This window comes from Necator americanus, chromosome IV (genome assembly GCF_031761385.1).
Source record: "Necator americanus strain Aroian chromosome IV, whole genome shotgun sequence".
Classification (NCBI taxonomy): domain Eukaryota; kingdom Metazoa; phylum Nematoda; class Chromadorea; order Rhabditida; family Ancylostomatidae; genus Necator; species Necator americanus.
The window spans coordinates 38,049,109-38,071,146 of record NC_087374.1 but is presented as its reverse complement, the minus strand read 5'-3'; the positions used below and the strand labels follow the sequence as shown (position 1 = coordinate 38,071,146).

The 22,038-nt window shown below is 39.5% G+C and overlaps 2 protein-coding genes across 3 annotated transcripts; both read right to left on the bottom strand.

The window, feature by feature from the left end:
• Nucleotides 1–5,838: 5,838 nt before the first annotated feature.
• On the bottom strand, nt 5,839–13,787 carry RB195_003953 (uncharacterized protein; the record flags this gene model as incomplete). Of its 2 annotated transcripts, XM_064201847.1 has the most annotated exons (16): nt 5,839–5,935; nt 6,019–6,143; nt 6,214–6,321; nt 6,942–7,041; nt 7,190–7,363; nt 7,444–7,624; nt 7,930–8,022; nt 8,512–8,590; nt 8,652–8,723; nt 8,781–8,957; nt 9,015–9,175; nt 10,657–10,799; nt 11,237–11,343; nt 11,413–11,520; nt 12,479–12,562; nt 13,662–13,787. In XM_064201847.1, 16 exons carry the CDS (start codon nt 13,785–13,787, stop codon nt 5,839–5,841), a joined length of 1,935 nt encoding a protein of 644 aa, XP_064057727.1. The 2 variants fall into 2 exon arrangements, with proteins under 2 accessions (XP_064057727.1, XP_064057728.1); XM_064201846.1 differs by lacking the exon at nt 13,662–13,787.
• A 4,056-nt stretch (nt 13,788–17,843) lies between these two features.
• RB195_003952 (uncharacterized protein) lies at nt 17,844–21,363 on the bottom strand (the record flags this gene model as incomplete). Its single annotated transcript, XM_064201845.1, has 3 exons — nt 17,844–17,919; nt 18,632–18,718; nt 21,206–21,363. 3 exons carry the CDS (start codon nt 21,361–21,363, stop codon nt 17,844–17,846), a joined length of 321 nt encoding a protein of 106 aa, XP_064057726.1.
• Between the last annotated feature and the right edge of the window lie 675 nt (nt 21,364–22,038).

Sequence of the window (22,038 nt, the reverse complement as noted above, 5' to 3'; positions counted from 1 at the left end):
GTTCACAAGGAAAATAGCAGGCGGTATCAAAGAGTCCTCTTGCTCTACACCTTCGGAACCTAAAGAAACCATAGTGAAAATTTTCGCATCAATTATATTACAGCGGTCGCTTTCGAAGCTACATAGATGACAGTAGTGGTTCTGTGCACGCTTTGTTCTTTGGGCGAGAATTAAAAGGGAGTCGTTTTCATGGTCAACGCAATTCGCAGCAAAATTAAAGGTTCAACGAAAAGAATTTTGGATGGTATAATAGAAACTAGTATACTGAGTAGATCATGAAATGCTGATTCCAAATATCGTTTTTCTTTAAAAAAAATATAGACGCAGTTGAAGGAAATCATACCAAAACAAGCAAATTTGCAAATAGTGTGCATATTCATCACAATCCACGGTTGGGATTCAGGCCACTGTGTTTTTTTTCCCAAAAAGCTCTTCAAATACAATTGTTGTTTCAGAACATTTAATGAACATTTAACAAAGGTATTAGTGTGCTGTAGCGCTTCTTATAAAAACAATAAGATTAAATAGGAATTACAGCAATTAAAAATGTCACATTGAGAATTTGCATTTTTTTTCTCCTTACCATTGATCAAAGGTGGGCCATTCTCCCAATTCAAATTTGATTCCTGAACAATTTTAGATGTCTTTTTCAAACAACTCGTCAAGAGGTTTTCAGCAAAAAAAAAGGAAATACACACTCCGGTGGGCCCTTCTTCGCCAGGATCTCAGTATATTTAGCGGGGAACGGTAAAGAGGGTCCCGGCGGATTCTCCGCGAATGCCTCCGAGACATAACGTGCCCAATGGATATGCCGGCGGATACGCGAGCATACCTCGAAGAGGTCACGCTCCAGTCGTTCATAGAAACCCAGACAACCGTCTTAGATGCTCTTCGGGCCATAGAGGTGCAAAGGAGGGGAACGGTCAAGAGGTACCCGTATGATGTGCCGCCGCGTATCCCGGAGGCTAATGAGCGTCGTTAATCGCACCTCGCGTCTCCTGGTACCGTCATAATCGCTACAGTAGTCTGATTGCTCCTCTTGTGCTACGTCTTCAAGACGCCCCGCCCACTCCGCCCTCCCCTCCCATTTCGCAGCGTCTACCGCTATTACGACGATTTTTTTTTCGCCGCGCCCACAGCTTTTATAATGCGCTTTTAAAATCGAACAAAAAGGAAAGTACCTGGTATTAGATGTTGTTCGAAGGTCTACATAAAGTGTGCTTGTAAGTTAATATAAAAGAAGGAAAGAATGAAATAGGTTTGTATAAGTGACATGCCATTTAGAAATGCGAGTGAAAAAGAAATTATCCTGTCTCGACTTGTTAGGTGAAAAACACTCATTCATCTCTGGGATTGCAAGAGATGTTTCAAAAAATGTCCCACTGATCGGTGTTATGCTATCTTCTTTACCTTTTTTCCCTTTCTAGGGATTTCTTTTTGTTTATCTAGCTGGGTAAAACTGGCATCCAACGATTAACGAGGCGCGAATAATGTCTCGCAGACATACACTGTACCTAAAGGTATATCTCGAAAATACAAAGCTCTCTGTTCGCCACTAACACACCTAACCTCTCGTATTGATTTTTTGTAGAGAATAGATAAAAATGAAGCGATAAAACGGTGGTGAAAGAAGTTTGAAGAACCATACAAAGTTCTATTATATAAAACTGTATAAAACGTACAAGCAAGTATTGAAGTACTTGCCAGACGCTCGATATAAACATTATATCTCAGTAAAATTTTGAAAAGGTAAAATGTAGAAAGAAGTTTAAGGAATGTATACAAAGTAATTAGCGCATAAATTTACTGTTATTACAGGTGCTGCAGTTGAGGTTGAACACGAATTCGCTGAACGACATCGTGACAAACACATACTTATGCACTACTAGTTTATATAGAAAACTTGGGGCATGAAATGTGTTAAATTATGAGATCTTTGAAAATATATGCATGTTATTCTTTTTCCTGGAGCATCTTTTTGAGATAATTTTTACTTATGTAAAGTTACATTGGATAGAAGGATCCAATTCTTCTCTTTTATTCCCAATAATATGCGCTTAGTTTACTATATCCGTACATCACAATTTGCTGCGGCAATTCGTTCTTCACTCCCTCCTTCAAAATTCGCACTATCCACCGCTTCATCGCGACGCGAACGTCGCGCGCGGCGTTGATCAGAGAGCAATAGGGAGGCGGGATGTAGGTGATCTCAGACGGTCGTGGAGGATGCCTAGCTGGTGGAGCGGCAGCCGTAATTACGCGGAGGAGCGCGGTGCTGAAGGGAGGACATGAGCGGTCAGCCGGTTTTCACGGGTACCTCTTGTCCCGCACCCGTGCAAAGGATTGCACAGTTATAAGGAAACATGTAAAGAAGAGTGGTATGAGCTGTCGAAAATTACCGAATAAGTCAAAGAATAATAGTGTTAGATAGAAGTATATGGCATTTTGTATGGTGTCTTAAAAAGAAAGGGAGTGAGTTTGTCTTTATATCACCCTCAGAAAGTCTAGAAATCTTACCAAATTTGAACTCTTTTCCTTCCTGTAAGTCTCAAAAAGTCAGAGATACAGAAGATCCTCTGCCCAAAAATAAATTAGGCTACAAAAAAGCTTGCGAGTTACAGGATTAAGATAGTTCTCATTACCGTTACTTTCGAGAGCTGGAATTTTTCGTTTTAACGAAAAATTTTGTGCACGTAATTTGAGGCTATTAGGTACATCCTTATCTCATTTTTTACGTGAGGATTTCTCTTGCTTCTGGTGCGATTACTATGTTGAGTGAATTATATCCTAGCCGGTGATGCAGAGTATGATTAGCGGTAGGTAAGCAGAGTCAGCTATTTAGGTGCTAACGAAAGTGAATCTCTTTAGGACACGCACCATCGCTAATTGCTCTGACGAGGCATGACCGGGACATGCTCGAAATTCCGCCGGGACCCTCTTTACACGCACCCATATTTAGCATTCACTGCTATCCACCAGTCGGCTGTCTTTAACTGGTGCAGTTTTATTGTCATAAACCAGCAAAAAAAAAACTAAGAAAATACTTATAGATTTATGGTAGAAACCATTTTATTGAGAATTCTAGAAGGTGAGCAGTCGAAAATAAGATGTGGACGGTTACAATTTTTTTTTGAAACAGAAGAATAGCACTTTCAACTAATAATGTGTATCTAGTAGATCAAGTGTAATCTTTTAGCATGAACCTCGTGTTAAAATTATCTTCTGTCAATAAAGGCATTTTTTTTGCGGATGTAAAGAGAACAATGAGTTGCGCAAAGCTTGAGCAAGAAGAGAAATAAAATAAATTTTCCTTTAAAGTCCCGCAAAAAAAGAAAGTATAGGATAGTATATAGTTTATAGCCTGTATCTTACTGATTATAACTGTTTTACTTACAATACAACAGGGACATATCAGCAACGAGTTAGAAAAACTTTCTGTTGTCTCGTGAAATCTGAATCTCGTGCAATTATTTCAAATCCTTCGAATTATCAGGGTTTTGTAGTTTTTTTTTTCTAGAAGCTGCTGACTCTAATTACCACATCGCTTTCATCCACCAGGACGGCTATAAAAACCCCTTCTTTTGATGTCGAATCATCGAAGCATCTGTCCAGCGATGAGGTTTCTTCTATTTCTTCTCTTCTGTCTCGCTTTAGGTAACAATTTGTGCTTACACTGATGCTCGAAGCTTATAATGAGACCACTGCAGTGAGCAGTGAAATACGGATCCAGGCAAGGTAAATTTTGGAGTGGCAGGAACAAAAATACGGATCCATGCAAGAACGAATTTGGAGTAACAGGACCCTGCTTGGCTCTCTTCACAAAGTAAGCTATCATTATTTCATTACGTTAATTTAGCGAAGGAAGAATCACCGGCGAGGATGTTGATTCTGAAAATTGGATAACTTTGTGGTTTCGCAGATGATCTCTATTGTAGGTAACTGACTGAATTTTTTTTTTTGCTATGTCAAGAGTTCTTGTCGAAATTTTACACTTGCGTATTCATTGAGTTAGCAAAGCATTTGCAAAGAGGCGTTGTCACTTTTTCATAACTAAAACTGCTTCTCTATGCTTGTCGATGATAAATGCCTCTCTTTAATAATTTAAATTCGTTTCTTACATCGACATTACTGTCTTAATTCGTCCTTTGCTCCGAGCTATCTAAATGTTGATGTTTAGATGGGGATTTGTTAACGGCACCTGCAAATCATTCGATTACGGAGGTTGTGGTGGAACCGGTAATAACTTTGATAGTGAAGAGGACTGTAAGAGAACTTGTGTACAGACGACATAGCAAAGTTACATATCTAATAGTAGTTTTTTGTGAGGTTGCAAATGAAGCACTTCTTTGGAGGAATTTGATGTAGAATTTGAAGATTGGCACCGGTTGCTCCAAAGCTCCTCATGGATGTATTCACAAAACTTGTTGGTCTCTTGATTTTTAGCAGAAATGAATGAGTTTTCCCCCACACATTCTTGAATATCTGTTTTGGTCAGTCCGATGACGTCGTACTTAATCTTTCTGGCTTGTATCATCAGATCTTCAATAGCCGCTTCTGATGCAACCGTACACGCGATATAAGTACAGATTGCCATCCTAGCCCTCTTCCATTTCAGTAGCCTATATGACTCCCGCAAACCCGGCCTTCTTGGTGCTACCCTACCAGGCTTTCCTGCGGAATCAGGAGACTCTTTCTTATTGTAGGGTCAAGCGTTTAGTTCCAGCAGCATCAAGCAGGACGACAATAAAAGTTTATAGAGAGATCGTTGTAGTGAATGGGGAGGAAACTACTGACTTGTCACTTTTTTTATAACTAAAGCTGCTTCTCTATGCACTATCAGGATCATCAGAAACTAAGACTTGCACTATATCTCTGGCATGAACGTTGGGAGCAGGTGACACAAAAGACTGTTCCGCAACGTTAGAAACTATCAGGACATCAAACGCACCTTTCCTATACATGAAACTGTTCCAAACAAAAACATTGGAATTTCCAGGAAAAAAAAAAACTAAGCCATGGGACAACACCTACCCTGAATAAAAGAACGCGTAGCTGACTTCTACGCAAACGCTTCAAACAAGCATGCGAGAATCCCAAATTACTTCCACCCTTTAAAGTCCAAAACAACAACAAAATGACCTTTATGTCCTGGACTAGATATGAGAGCAATACCTCGAACCGTATTCGGAAGCACTACTTCGCTTGTCTGTCTCATTGAGCAGGGAAGAAAATCATGTACACGTAGCAGTAGGAACACGTGAGAATTATTTTGGCCAGAACAGCATGCAGCTGTTAAAGTACTGTAGTATTACTAATAATAGTAAACTAATGCTAATAATAATCACTTGAGTCACAATTACCAAGCCCTAATGGCACTTCATCACGAGTATTGGAAATTACCACCGAATTATCAAACTGTCGATTACATTTGAATAGATGTGAATTTATAACAAAACCATTTACTTTTACTAACTTACAGCAAGTAGAAGCCATAATTACAAGCATTACAGCTATAATTACAATTACATGAAAAGAAGGTAGCGAGAAACGGTCAACTAACCCATAACTTATCACCGCCAGAAGAATATAGAAGAAAATTTTAGAAGAATACGAAATAAAATGTTAAATTTCCTTGTTACAGAATAAAGGACTATCACAGCAGAACGTAATAAGAACAGCTAGGTTACCAGTTGTTACTTAGAGCATAAATTCACTTCAGTTAGAGATCAGATTTATCCTTCGGGAAGCTTAAGAAGTTTTAAAACCATCAAAGGAGTAAAAAACTGGATCAATGTTATCCATCCACTCGAGAGCACAAAGAAAAACTGTATAAAACCACTATGGACGCATATCGCTATTCCAAGACTTCGTATTCGGATCTTCGTCTAATCCCAGTAATGTACCAAGAAATGATGGGAGAGACTCAACTCCATACCTACACAAAGAAAATTAGATGAACAAAAAAATTTAATGCAAGAAGAAAGAACACTAAGCTAGAAGTAGGAGATGGAAAGATACCTTTCCAGCAACTGCTCAGCGCAAGAGCCCTCCATCAACTTCTTCTGTGCCATCTCAGTGATAGAGTGGAAGTGAATAAAAGCAGCAATTACAACAAATGTGTGAAACAACTGGTGTGATTGGAACTAGAAAGAAATGAGAACTATCTGCGTAATCATCACTTCAGTGAAACATAGCAGTCAAAATGAAACCTACCCATAAATCGCATCTTCCAGGAAACCATCGTTCTGGAATTCTGGTCGCATATATAGCTGCTCCACCGATATACATAGCGCCCATAGATAACATCCAAACTAGCGATGCCTAAATACTTCGCAATGAGTGAGAAGTACAGCATCCTCAACCACATAAGTACTAATTTTGTAGCCTGTCTTACTTTCTTATTTCCCAATAGTCTTAATCCCTGCCCTGTCGAGTTTATGTGCTTTTTGAAATTACTAAATTCCCTGCTCTACTGTTCGCGTGACTTATCCCTCGTGAATTATTATTCTCATTCTACTCTTCTCGTTGCTAAACTTTCTATTGTTTATTTGTATTTATTCCTTGCCTTTTACTCTGGGCACGCCATTGAGCGTAATAAATAAATAAATAAATAAATAAATAAATAATAAGTAGAAGCGAAAGATTTCAGGGAGAACGATGATCATAGCGTAGACATCACACGGATTATCCAGTAACAAAACAAAAAGCCATTACAACAAGCCGCACAAACATAGCAACAATAATTTTTGAACTATTGTGCCCAGTCATCATTTAAAAAACCATCAATAGCAAATGTTCATGCCAAGTGTTTTAAATAGGCCATTTGTTTTCTTCAAAAGTGTTCCTTTACTCTCAAGAACTTTAAAACCCGCTTGGCTTAATGTTAGAGCCTAACTGCCTCCTTAGAAAATTAGAAAAATATCCTACGGAATAAAATTTACCTTCTTATACATAAATTCGAGGCCATCGACAATTAACATATGCGCAGCTGGAAAAATTGCTGACAGTCCCATAGCAACGAAGACACCAGCACGAAAAGCTCTAAAATAAAGTAAAATAAAATAAACGGAAAAAAATCACTTTCTGAAATAAAAAAGCAGCAATGACGTGAAAGTAAGGAAAACAGTCCCCAGTAAGAAACGGTAAAAATTGAAAAAGAAGAAGAGATGGAACTAGTCCAAAAAAATACCTGTATTTGGGCTGCGCAAACTTGTCCCACAATGACACAACCATGGCTAGTAAACCTAGTACACTAATCATTGTGATGTAGATAATCATTGGCTGGGGTCGACAATAGAATCCATAGTAGAGCCAAGGAATAAATGAGCCAACAATCAGCAAAGTAATCCCGGTGTAATCCAGCCTACATAATTGACAATAACTACCTCTTAACAGTGTCATGTCGTCCTCAAAATTATGAAGTAATCTGAGAAGTAAACTCACTTGTTGAAAAACTTTCCCACAGAGTCGGAATGACATGCAACAGTGTGGAACAAGAAAGACATTCCGAGGCAAAGTATTGCACCGAGAAAATACGTTGAAAATATTATCTTTTCCATAAACTGAACTTGTGTGCTCGGTCGCGTTAGAAACCAAAGTGCAACACCAATGAACGCAACACATCCTGCAGAACAGATGCATGGCATGATTGATAGAGAGCATATAAAAGGTGTAAATACGATTAGAAAAAGTGTGAACTGCTACTTTCGTCAGCTGTAAAACTACAAGTTCTACATATCTATACAAAACTACTGAAATGTAAACAAACTACACAGTATACAGGTACAAAATCTGTCTCATTCTGGGAAACGCTACTCGTTGCCGTTCAGAGCAGCAGTTCAGTTGTCCAGAAGAGGAGTTCTTAGCAACGAATTAAAATTTGGAAAGATACAGTGACTCAGCAACTATTCGAAATTTGCCATCACTCACCATACATGTGTGTCCAAATGTTACCAGTTTCGGTATGAAGAGCGAAAATACTCTTGAAACAGCTACTGAAGGACGGAAGTGGAGGACGATGACCTGAAAGACCGAATGATTCGAATACTAAATACGAACAGTCATTTCTGCTGAGACGGCAACTACGGTTAACGGCACTAAGGAGAAACATGTCATAGGATCTTTGATCGCGTAGTAAGCCACGGTTTATGTAGAATACAATTTAACTGAAGTTTTATATTCGGAGTTAATGCAGATAACTACTGAACTTGCAAAGACTTCCCTACCTTTCTGCGACGATTAGCTCTATCGGTGTCTCATGTACATATGATATACGGAATGGAACAAGGAAAGTGATAGAAAAAAATGAAAAGGTCACGTAATTGCTAGAGTGATCTAAGCTTCACAGTGGGATAGAGGAGAATGTTTGGCAAGAATCTTCATTATCGCCTAAGCTTAGGAACGCTATTTTACATAGATAGCAATGGGTTTAACACGATTATCATAGAAGACCAGTTCCATCGATCACCTCGCATTACTAAATTGCACGTAGCAATGAAACAACATAACCACCTGTTCTCAGATACTCGTTATCCTGCAGCCACTCTGGAAGGTATTCAAAGTTCGTAGCTTTCCACCGAGCTTCCCAGAACTGAAACAAAAATAACGCAGAATTAATCAAAAGACAAATTAAGGAAGAGAGATGAACCCACTCTTTTCACAATTGTTCTAGCCCCTCTTCCAGAATCGGCTGGCACAACCACCTCCTCCTCATTGATTTCTACCTACAACCAAACATTTTAGTGAAAAATGAGATAGAAAATTCGACACTGATTGGATACCTCAAGCTCATTATCATCCTCGTCTGGATGTGGCATTCCGGGCAAGTCAAATCGAAGCCCTGTGGCCGGGAAACCACCATTTTGCTCAACAGCATCGGCACCAGCAGCCAATCGCCCTCGTTTCGCTGGATGAAGACGATATCGTACTATACGACGCCTATGCGTATTTCCATCGGCCTGAAAAAATCGGTTTTTAAAGCAGCATGGTAAATTATCAAAGAAAAACAACAAAACCATTGTCTCCTTATCATGAATGACAGCTAGTGTCATTTTCTCGCCTTTCGCATTCGGCATACTCCAAGCACGACGATGTCCACGTTTCCAGTTGTTGCTGGCCACTTTGCTCGACTTGGATGAACATGGCTCATCTTGCATCGGCGTTAAACTCTCTTTTCCTGTAAGCAAAACTATAAGAACTCAAAAGAAGGCAGAAGCGAGGGTTTGCATTCATAATTTGATCGATTAGTTCTTGCGTGAACGTCGACACAATTACAACACATTTTTGTTGACATAATTACAGCACAATCTATCTAACAGAAAGAGTCGGTGCGATGGATAAATGGTGATGAGCTATTTTCCATTAGGTAAAGTCAAAGTGGAAATGACTGGAAACTGAAATTTATATTAGGAAATTCCACATGAAAATGTTTCAGATTCTGTGGCCTGAGAAAAAGTAAATCCATCACAACTTGTGAAGGAACTATGGAATGAATATAATCACATGATGAGGGATGCATCAAAGCTCAAATTTGTCAATAACAAAACCGCGACGCCATGTGCTTGTACAGAAGCGACAAAAGCGAGTCTCAAAGACAGTGTAACGAAACGAATCGATCTTTGCCGTCGCGTAATGAACAGAATTACCGGGACGAGCCCAGCCCTAACCTTTGTGTGCGCGCTTAAATGGAAGAAAAAAAAAAGAATCACATCGAATACAATCAATACTCTATTCTAAGAACGTCGGCACATACATTACAAAAGTCAGACTACCCTTCTGCTTATTCAAACGAATTCCGATAAGCGAGAGAAAATAAATAAGAAACTGTCAATGCACCCGTTAATTTGCATAATTTCAATGGATCTTCTAAGATTTCCGATACTTCCGCCCAAGATATTTGCAGGAAATTGCTAAATAGTTGTTGCTCAAAATCATTTCCACAATATACAACTTCCATATATATTTCCAACAGTGAAACTTACCCTAATTTGATCAGTTTATTTATAGGCGCACGGTTTAACATCTAATTATGGATTGCATACAACTTTCACACTGACAACATGAGTCTTTAAATAGCTGTACATATAAAGTAATCCGTCGCACCTTTGGAGCAGCACCTAATCTTCTCATAGCTCTGCTTCTTAATAAATATTGAGTTCTAATGTTGCCTCAGAATTCGCTGTTTCCCATGCACGTTTCAATGGTACTCTCCAGTATTTTAAAAAGAAAAAAAAAAAAACTTGCTAATGAAAAGGGCCAGAAAATGTTCTCCAAAACATGTTCCTTAAAACAACTTTCAAAAACTATTTTTTCTGAGCCAAATAACTGCAACAACAGGAACTACAGCGACACAGTGTAGCTTTCACTAAATATCATAAGTTCACTCATTGCAATACAACCAATACTTGCATTTTTCGTACATTTTCACTACTATCATCGAATATATGCAGCATTTTTCGTTCCATAAAAAGTAAATGTTCGGGAATAAAAACAAACAATGTTATTTTCTCAACAAAAAACATGTCTTAAGATGAGCTATGAAAGTTTGAATAAAAGGATTTTCTTTAGAAATCTTTGGTGTTTTGAAATTTTAGCATCATGTATCAGAAGAAAATTCGAATTTAACTGCAACCTCAGACTTTCCGAAAAACAGCTCACCTTCGTGCACAGTAGAAAGTCTTCTTGATTGGCTAGCCCTTCTACTAGTCCTTTCTTCGTCGTCGTCGCTGTCACTGGCGGATTGCTCGACAACCTTGTTATGGCGAACAACAATTTCAATAGGTTGTAGCGACTTTCTTGGGCTGAAAGATTTTTTTTTCAAAAAAAAAATGGAATTAAGAATGTATGGGCCTCTACACATGATAGTTAGCACAGATGCGATAGTCGAAGCCGGTGCTCTGACCCCCTTCACTGTTGGACGGTTGGGGGAGGAATCTCTTTACTTTTAAACGGTTGGCGAAATTACCCCATTCACTTTTGGACGGTTGGCTAAAAGACCCCTTCACTTGAGCTGCACCCCATGAACTACACTCCCTTCACTGGAGGAGGGTCCGGCTCCTCTCTATCGCACCTATGATAGTTAGTATTCTGTAAGTAGAAAGGAAGCATTCCAGATAACAGAACTTTAGTAGTATAAATGAAAGTCTATAATGAGAGGACAGATCAAACCATGATTGGTCAAATGCAGTGTCATATAAGGAAAATGGAATACAAAATGAATTTAAAAAAAGCAATATACCTATATTCCACGTCGACTTCGTCAACAAGAACTTGTTGCTTATCCTTATTTGTTGATGCTTGCAACGGTCCATCCGTCATTATGTTTTCAGCTTCTCGTAAAACACTCTAAAAAGTGCTAAACTGTCAACGCTGCTCGAGAAGATCCGGAAGCAAAAGAGAGGAAAAAAAACTGACATTAACGCTCCTCATTGGACTTTGAATTTCAGAGTTTTCCTTATGTTCTAGTTGCAAGTTACCATCTTCTAGTACCATGACCATATCGTCATCGTTGTCAGACATATCCTAAGACGGAAATGTCGTAAATATTTAAATAAAAAATAAAATTTAAATAAATAAAAATTTCTAAATCAGTAACAATACGAAGTGCAGTAGGTACAGAGGAGGCAGTTGATCTCAAATACAAAAACGTCTCCGTAGATAGTAGACAGATACAAATGTAAGTAAGAGTCATAATTTTAGTTCAATCTGGGACTTAATTTCCAAAACGAAGAAGTTTTCGGTAGAATCCCACTTTAAAAAAATCCAGACAATCTTTCTTTCGTTTCAGAGAAACCAAAAAGACATGCTTACCACAGCGACTAGCCGATGAAAGAGAAGCAAGACAGTTGAGATAGACTAGAGTTCTATTCTCTTATCATAAAGTTTTTGCACTACCGTAGCTAAGGATGTCCACAGGACCATGTAGTGCTCTAGCAAGAAGTTCCTTCAAACGTCTCCGAATGCCAATTTTAACAAATCTCGAGCAGCATTCGACAACTAGCTGCTCTAACGCTTATACTTATGTGATTTATTCGTATACTATACTGGAATACTATTTCCTGCGATTTAGTTCTCTAAGCTCTTTTTCCGTTCTTAGCGTAACTCTCATCATATGTAGTAATGTGACGAAGGAAATAAAAAACAGAAGAACTCTCAGTAAGGAGAAACAACTTTATTATTCATCCCAAAACGTTGGATTTCCTCACAACTTGCCTAATAGGTCCCTCATCCTCCGCCAATTGAAGCAACAGCACAGTTTTTTAGAAAGTTATAAAAGAAAATGACAAGAAATATGAGGAAAAAAAAACAACGCTCTAGTGAGATTAGGTCGTTGTAACACTTTAATTGAGGTTTCCACAGCTTTCAACGCAAGAAGTTTATATTTATTCCTGTCCTCAAATATTCCTAATCTCTCAGGGTTATTCATAAACACAAAGGTTGTAAATATTTTGGGGACTTCTAAATAAGGCAATAGCACTACCTGATTCTCCAGTGCCGTACTGGTCTCCAAGAGACTATGGTGCTCTGACGAATTGGGAGTTTCATCGTACGCTTCTACACTCATCTGAAAACAAATGTAAATCCAATATTACACGAGAGAAAAATCGTACAGTAACAATTCCAAGGAAATGCTCGTTTCACCGAAGTAAATGCAAATAAGCAAATAAGGATTTGATTTAAATCTAGTCGCAAGGCGCAAAGCGGTACGTAAACATCACTAGAAAGAAACACAGGCATTAATGGAAGGTAAATGAAATGAAACAAGGGTCAATAAGGATAAATGAAAAGAAATTCCTCGAAAATGAGGGATGCTGACTGTTCGTAGCACAAGAGGGAGGGATGAATTGTTTTAGTGATATGATGATGTTAGGAATACTTATTTTTAGACAATGTTCCCTAACGCCATCGAAATCCGATAGTCCAAGACAAGACTTTAATACGTTCTTATTTCCGCGGTTTCCTGTTGCCTTCAGAATACTGGACAAGGTTTGATCCAACAAAAGTTTACTATGCATTGATCAACTATGTCGATTAAGAATCATTCGGTCCAATTGCGAATTTTCTGTATGAATCCCTTCAAATTCCTCCTTTTTTCCACAGACAAAAAAAAAACACTGGTCAGAAGTAGCATTTTTCCACCGTTTCACAGTTGAAAAACTAAGAAATCCTCTTCAGAGGACAAGGAGATACTTATTACTTATCTTCTTTACCCTAATACGATCCGAATAAGGTGAAAGTCACCTTCACGATCACTCACGGTCAAAGAACCGCAGGCGGGCGTGTCATTTCCGAATTACGGTGTCTCAAGAGATGACAAAAAAAACAGCGAAAAATTGCACAAAACACTCCCTTACAATACTGTACGTAGGCGGACGGGGATGTCGATGTAGTACTCATTAAAGCAACAAATCTGACGTACCTAATAGAAAATGTAAGGAAGATAAAACGCAATTTAATTGGAAATGAGGTATGAGGCCGAAGAAGCATGCGCCACTGGATCGCCGCCGAGTTTCCCGACCGGCGCGTCGCGGCGGATCGAATTGGAGCGCGACGACATCGCAGGTCGCCTCCAACTTACAGCATTCATCCTCATCCGTAGCGGTTGAGATCGTGCAAGGATGCTCGCTACCTTCACCCATCTCTGTATTTCGCCATGGTTCCACCTCGATTTGAACCGCTACGCTCCGCCGCATCGCTTCGAGCGCAGCCACCTGTGCAACTGTCCGTGTTTCATGTCGTTTTGACCCGACCACACTATTGGGTAGTTGTACCGTCCAACCGGGACACATCTACCCGCAAAAAAAAAGTTAATCCACTTGGATAAGCATGGGGGACGGTAAAGAGGGCCCCCGCGGATTCTCTGCGAATGCCTCCGGGACAATACGTGTCTAACGGGTATGTCGGGGGGTATGTGAACATACTTCAACGAGGTCACGCTTCAGTCGTTCATGGAGACGCAAACAACCCTCTTAGATGTTCTTCTGGCCATAAAGACGCTAAGAATTACGCAGTTATGGCTGATTAAGTAACGAAGAGTGGTGTTAGTTGCCGAGATTACCGAAAAAGTTAAAGGCATCACCCCACGAATCTGGGGTGGTGCGGATTTCAGGTGGGTTATGCCCATACGTGGTCGTAGATTATAAGGAGGAAGGTGATTCGGTCCACTTCTTCCTAATTGCCGTAAAAAACGGCCCGGAAGATGCGGCGCGTGCACAAGGTTGGCGCGCTCCAATCGAACTCCTTGTAAAAAAAATGGCGCCCCGGAACGCTCGAAGCCGTATCTTCCGGGCCTTTTTTTTACGGGAATTAGGAAGAAATGGACGAGATCGTCCCTCTCTCCATAATCTACGATCCCGTGTACGAATACTCCACCTGAAATCCGTGCCACCTCAGATTTCTGGGGCGATGTTTTTGAAGAACAATGTAGTTAAAAGTACCTGCCATTCTTTTTGGTGTTCTAATAAGAGAAAAGGAGCGAGCTTTGTCCAGATATTACCTTCAGGAAGTCTAGAAATATTATCAAATGAATCAGGCTATGAAAAGTTCGAAGCTTAAGAATAACGATAATCCTTATTTCCGTTACTTTCGAGAGCTGGAGTGTTCCTTTTTATTTAGAATTTTCATATACGTAGTTTAAGGCTATTAGACACATCCTCCTCATATTTCACGTGAGGACTTCTTCTGCTTCTGGTACGGTTACAAGTTCAGCTCACATAAAATTCTAGTGGATGTGTCTGATTCTCCTAAACAGTTCAGTAGCTCGTAAATAATATCCTAGCTAGTGATGCAGCGTATGATCAGCGGTATGTAAGCGGAGTCACCTATTTAGGGGGTGCGTATCGTTAGGTACCCGCAGCCGATTATCTGCAGCGGGATAAGTGCCTGCAGAAGTCGGGCTGTCGGTAGGCCAGAGCAGGTATATCTTGGGCTACCTGTGATCACTAAGCCACGCCCATCCATCACCACATCCCTGAGGTCATGAGCAATGCTTGTATTGCAATTACGTGATAGAGTTGCCTTCTACGAAGGTTCAAAGAACAAAAAGGCAGCAACGTAGCAACGTAGAAAGTGAAAGAAAACGTAGAAAATGAAAATGCTAAAAATGAAACAAAAACGTAGAAAATCTGTAAAGTTTTTTTTTTGAAAATTTGTTTTTGTAAAGCAAACGCAAACATAGCTAGCTGAAAATTGAAAAGGTGTAGAACCTAGAACCTGGTTTTTGAAGGATGTGTGACTGAAAAAACTGTATAGAAGATATGGATGTAGATGTTGTATTTATACAGACTATTAAATCCTTGTAAGATACTGCATTAGTTTGTGAAATTTCGACTTTTTTTTGCTTTACGCAAATAAAACGTACAATTATTTCCTGTTTCTGGTATCTCGTGTGCAGTCCTTCGATATATCTTTATACGTAAACGATCGATACTCCATACGGAGGCAATAGCAGAGATAGCGTGCACCTGCGAGGCATGTTTCGCACCTCATTAGACGATGAGAGTCGCTGATGAAGGATGTGATGGGCGGAGCATGAGGCAAACGCAGCGCAGCGCAATTAACGATCGCCGTTACCGGTCGTTTTCCCTAATGATCGGCTGTCGCGGCGGCTGCGGGTACCTAACGACCGCCCTCCCCCTATTTAGGTAACAACGAAGGTGTAGGATACGCACAGTCGCTAATTGCTTGGCCGAGGGATGATCGGGGCATGCTCGAATATCTGGACCCTGTTTACACGCACTCGATAAGCATTTTCTTCCTAGAGGAGAGTAGAGTAGCGACGTAGACAGCAGTCCAGAACCGGGATAAAAGTTGATCAGTGTGGGAGAATCACTAATCAAATAAACATAAAAGTCTAGGATAAAGTCTCTGGCGTATCAAACCGCTTGGAATGCGCCAAGGGATGCGCTTGGACTCCAATTCAGAAACGTTTGAGATTTACGAATGTTTGTATAGCTTATAGAAAGGCTTGCAGGGACCTTGTCTTATCAGGTCGGTGTTTTTTTACTCCCATACAAATCTGTTACCAATTTATCGACCCCTGCCGGATGAAGGGATAACTCAGAACTCAATAGAGCGGTCCGAACAGTGGATCGATCAGACAGTCATAGCGGCAGCATACCACGGATCTGACGTGGTGAAGCAATCCGCGAGAAAATCTAGAGTTGGGGTTGTAGATTGCGGCATCGAGGTGATTCTGCTCCTTTCTTCCTGGTTGTCGTAAAAAAAAAGGCGTGGAAGACGACTTTTTTTTTTAAGTGATTTCAGTTGTTACGCACTACCTTTGTGCACGCGCCGCATCCTAGTGCGAACGGTTTAGGGTCACGTGATGTATCCTCACCCACCTAACTAAACTGAAACCAATAAATAGGCTGCTAAGGAGACCGGAACGTGTACATAGAGGAACGTTCTAACGTACCTCGTAATACCCAAAGTGGTTTCCACGCCGTTCCTTACGACGATCAGGAAGAAGTGAGCGGAACCACCTCTGATCCTGCAATCTAGGACCCCATCACTAGGTTTTCCAGTGGATTTCCTCAACCCGTGCTTTTAACCAAGCCGCTTACTCAATTGCACAAAGTTTTGATCTGACTATATTTTTAAATATCCAGTAGTTTACGGATTTCTTCCTTTATTTTATTCATTTTCTGAACTATGTATGGAACAAACAGGCAGTCTGTCTTTGAGCCTTTTATTTTCTTAGGTGAGCAAATTTCTTGAATTGTACTCTCTTCCTTAACATCTTTCCTTCCACGTTAGGATGCATTTTCTTCTCCTCGTCGTCGTCGTTTCCTGGGTGCTCTACAAGACAGTTCTTTCCTGGGAGTTTCGAAGACAATCCTGTAAATGTTATGATTCCGCTTTGTTTTTTCTATTTTTCTTCAGACTTTTTTCTTATAATATTACCAATTGGTTCTAACTTCCTTTTCAATTGAAAAATCAGGTTTGAATGGTGTGAGGTAATTAAAGGAGAAGGGGAGAGGGGAAATAGAGGTAAATGATGAGCTCGATGAGGATATGATTGTAATAAACGTGTTGTAGATTTGAAATTACCTCTAATTACGGGGAGAAGGAGGAAGGACAGTAGACGAGACCCTATGAGGAAGTCGATGAGGCCTCTTCGGTGAAATTTCAGATGTAGTACATGAATATGTTATTCGCGTACCGTAGCATTTTCATCTGAACGCAGTTCTCGTAAAACAAACCTCTAGGATAACCAGGAGAACCAATTTTTACTACATAATTTCGTGTTTTTTTTTTCAAAAACCGTCCACTGATTTAATTTACATCCTGAATGGATCCCTAATTCGTTTGCAGCGTGTGAAATAACTTCAAATAACTTGAAATAACTTCAGAGAATGCTTCGAAAAAGTATTTTAAAACTTTGAATAAAAATTGAAAAAATCGTGTCGGCCCACTGAAACTAATATCACATTCTTTTTTCTCGGAATCCTGATGGTTTAAAAAAAAACCTAGAAAAAAACCTATGCCTGGTCCCGTCCATCCCGCTCAATGTCGACTTCTAATTACCACTCATTTTTTTGCTCGGTAGTCATTTCGAGTTTTCAGTTCCTTGTTTTCGTAGAATCTTCATGACATATTTATGCTTGGCAAACAAAATAGGCAGAAACAAGAAAGTATGGAAAGAATACATTTGAGCAAAACAGGAACTTGAGCTTCTCGTATTGTCTGATGTATGCGCACGCATACATAACGAAGATGAGCATTGAGACATGTACATATCGATCGGGTCCTACGACGAATCCGTCGTGAGGCATTCTGCGTCCGTCATCGGTCGGTGATTCTCGTGGATCGCTCCTTTTAATTTGACACTTGATGATGTTCGATCAAAAGCATACGCAACGAAAGAATGAGACGAAGCATGCGAAGGCAGCTTTGACGAGCACCACACCGAAAATAACGCTGAAAAAAGTTTTCGTTTCTTTTCTTTCGATTTTCTCAAGTTAACAATTTGAATTTGAAACCTTGTAGCGGGGCATTTAAGAATCCCAGTAATTTTCTACCCTTGTTCCCGTGCAGCAACTAGCCATAAACGTACGTGACATAAACTATCGGGACCCTATTAATTTGCTCGAAACTGATCTTAATAAACAAAATTTCTTTTCAAGTAAGTGTCGCTATCGGGTTGCCGTCGGCCTCGACGTGCAATCAGATTAAGACTACCTAAAGCCTGATGTAGTTGCCTAAGCGGATGCGCTTGAAGTGTCGCGTTAGAGCCGGCGGTTACGGTCGAAGTGGGACCCTTCCTAGCTGTAATCGGAATGCAGAGACGAGGTAAGGGTACTTCTTCTATTGCAAACTTTAGTTCCAGTTAGTTACTTTAAGCGCAATCGTTACCGTGCAACTCTACCAGGCTCTTGATCGTTCTTACTCGACTATCACCCACAAATAATTAAAGCCCTGTTTCTACGTGGACGCAAAATTGCGGACTTACCGCAGGAATTCGTATTCATCTGACACCACTTAGCGAACCCGCAAAGTACCTCCACTGATTAAAAACGCATTAAGGTTTACCAAAATTCAGTAGAGATGCTTTGACTGAGAATCCTTCAGCAACATTTACTGTAATCCCGAATGCAGAATGAAATGAAAAAAAAAACAATTTTGCACTTACATTGCCCACATCCGTAGATGCCAATGACACTTTTTGGGATCCGATCGATTACAGCGATAATAGATAAGGATCGTGTCATCCGGACATCTGAAACGAACAGATATGATAGCTGGATGGAAGACGATAAATTTTTGTGAGATTTCTGGATAAAAATTCTAGCATTAATATCTTAAAAGTAAGATCTCTACAGCTGCTGTTAATCCTAGCTACATTCACCTTCAAATTTTGCCGAGCAGGACGATTGTGACCATCGCAAGCTAGAAATGACTAGGATGAAGCTGTAGACAGACTTCTTTCCCTCCGTGGATGTGGATTAAATCCAACAAACAGGCTGAGTTCATATATAGTACTGCGTATTCGTATTTCTTGTTCTTTTTAGGATTTCACGGGTTCCTGCGGTTCCCTAGGATCGAAAAGGTCTCCACTGGTAGAAGCAAAGAATACATCTAAAGTCTTGGACAAAAAAAAAGCAGTTTTGCAAGATAAAATCCAAATTTTCACAGCAAACTCCACTCTTATTTGCCTTTCCCGATGTCAGGATCCCCTTATCTACAAGTAGGGACCGCTACTTATTAAAGAAAGCAATCGAGATATTCTTTCAGAGGTTTAGATGACCAATCCAGAGGTGAAACCATATATGTTTCGAGTGGCGGTGTTTTTCTTACCTAAATCTAAATACAGCAACGTCATTTAATACATTTTTGCACAACAACGTCATTTAATACATTCATAAACAAAAATGACGTCATTTCTATGAAGTCATTTTCTCCAGCTGGTTTTTGACGTTGTTTTTCCAAAAAATCTAATAAGACTAGGTAAATGGCAGGTACATATATGGGATCAGCTGCGCAAGAATTATATTAAACAAAAATACGCTAGAATTATATTAGACAAAAATAAAATCGTTTCTATGAGACCTGCAGAGTTATTTTTGGCACAAAAAAAATCAATTTTTGGCTTAATTTTCAATGTTGCTTCTTCTCTGGTTACATAAAGACTTTGAAATCCAGGTTACTCAAAAAAAATCGTGGTCATCACTGTAATATTTTCCATTTATGTACATTCTGATTCCTACCCACGACATGAGAGAACTCAAAATTAAAAATTCGTTTCGTAAGCTACTTTCGCAATGAGTTTCAATAATTAACAAAAATGCAGGGCTCGAACCGATAAAAACTGCGATTATGTCTTGTAAATCTGCAGTTTCTGTACGGAAAGTTTTAGAATCTTCCTGAAATTTCGTCGAAAAATCAAAAAAAAAGAAAAAAACAAAAAGAGGGCGGGATGCGTTTTTTAGTCCACAGGCTTACAACGTTTATCGATCTATGCAGATTTTGACCTATCTCTACCGACGAAATGAGATTCTCCAACGCTTTGCATGGAAACGTTAGTCAGAGCCGGTGCTCCGGCTCCTTAATTTTTGGGCGATCGGGTAAGAGATCCCCTTCACTTACGGACGGTTGGCGAAAGGCTCTTCTTCACTTTAGCTGCATCCTCTTCACCTGAACAGGCTTCGTCTTCTTCTTATCCTGCCTATGACACTTTGTGTTCGTTTATAACTGGCTATAGTCACTAAAGTTTTGTTCGACCTCATTCGAAGGTGAATAAGCAGCCAGTAATCATCGTTACTGTTCGCTAATTTTTATCGCTTCGAAGGCTTCTAAGTTGACGTTCGGATAAACGTTTGTAGGGATGGATTTCACTTTTTCATTGAAGGCGGCATATCACGAATCTGACGTGGTGAGAGAACCCGCTGGAACAGCTAGAGACAGGGTTGTAGATTGCAGGATCAGTGGTGATTCCGCTCATCTTTCTCTTATCGTCGTTTAAAAAAACGGGGTGGAAAATGCCGTTTTTTTTTCGAGACGATTTAAGTTGCAACGCGACACCCTTGTGAACGCGTCGCATCCAAGTGCGAGCGGTCGTAGCTTGAAGAAGCCTGCACACCAGCTTTTTCAAGTAAAACTACAGAATAGGCTGCTGAGGGGACTGGAACGTGTGCATAGAGGAGCGTTCTAACGTATCTCGTAGGAAATAAAGCGGTTCGGGTTTTTTTTACGTCGATTAGGGGAAATGAGCGGAACCACCTCGAATCTCGCCATCTACGACCTCATCTTCGATTTTTCCTATGGGTTCCCTCACCACGTCAGATTTGTGGTTGGCTGTATTTAATTTCTATGGTCTGACGCAGGGAAGAAAGTCGAAAAATTAACCTATACCTATTAGAATGATATTAATCTTGGCTACAATCCACTCAAAACCTACAAAACAAATACATCCAAATGGATCGTAATGTTTGGACGTAAAATAAGGATAAAATCTTATTCTTAAGAGTTTATTCAGGGGTTAAGGGCTTTTTGCCTCTTGATTGAAGACTAACAATGCTATACACGGGCAGAAAGTAAAAATTAACAACTTTTTCGGACCCCTGTGGAATATTCGTTGTCCTCAATAATTTTTTTTGAAGAAAATACAGCAACTACCATAGTTTCACACTTTGTAACATCTTATAAGTATTTTTTCACAAATAAATAAAGTTAAAAATAAGGAAACAGATTGTAAATATTAACTCACACTTCACTGCCGCAACTTTGAGCGACTTCACGTTTATGATGTGGACGTAAACGATGCGGTCGAATTGGAGCGTATGCGGGAGGACTTTCGTCTGGTTTGACGAACTCCGCTAATACCACAGAAAAAAGTACAGTTAGCAGAATAAGTGAGTAAATCATCACTGAAAAAAATGTCGTGTTACTGCTGCTTGTTGCTTTTAATAAGCAGAAATACGTGTATTTTTCGCTGAATTATGTGAATTTTTCCAGAAAAAAAAACAACAACAACGGGATCGAAGACCGAAAATATAATACATAGTTGAATCATGCGAAGAATGTAGGCGGGTGTTTGTTGACAGAATGTCACAGGAAAAAAGACGAACGTAAATTTGTAGGAGCAGCATTTCAATGAATGATCTCATAGAACCATGCTATCCAGAAAACAACATGTTTTCCGATGATACACGCCTTCATTATTTTCTCTGATTTTTAATCCTAACTTATAGCAGTGACAATAGTTTCAGTGCGATCTTGTAAAACTTTTAGAAGGAAGGGAAGGCGAAAAATCGGGACTGAGAAATTCGGAAATTTTCTTATTTTCTATGAATAAATTTTGATAAGAAGTTTACCGCAATAATTAATAAACAATTTATAAATATTGAACATTTCACGTGTTTTATTCAAGAAAATTATCATTTAAAACTTTTTGGAGATAGGAAAGTTATAGAAAATAGAAATTATAAAGAAAAAGGAGAAAGAAAATCTAAAAGTAATAGAAAGACCAGAAAAAAAATTATAGAAAAACTGAAAATTATAGAAAAAATAGAGCTCTTGAACAAAAATACGGATATTTGT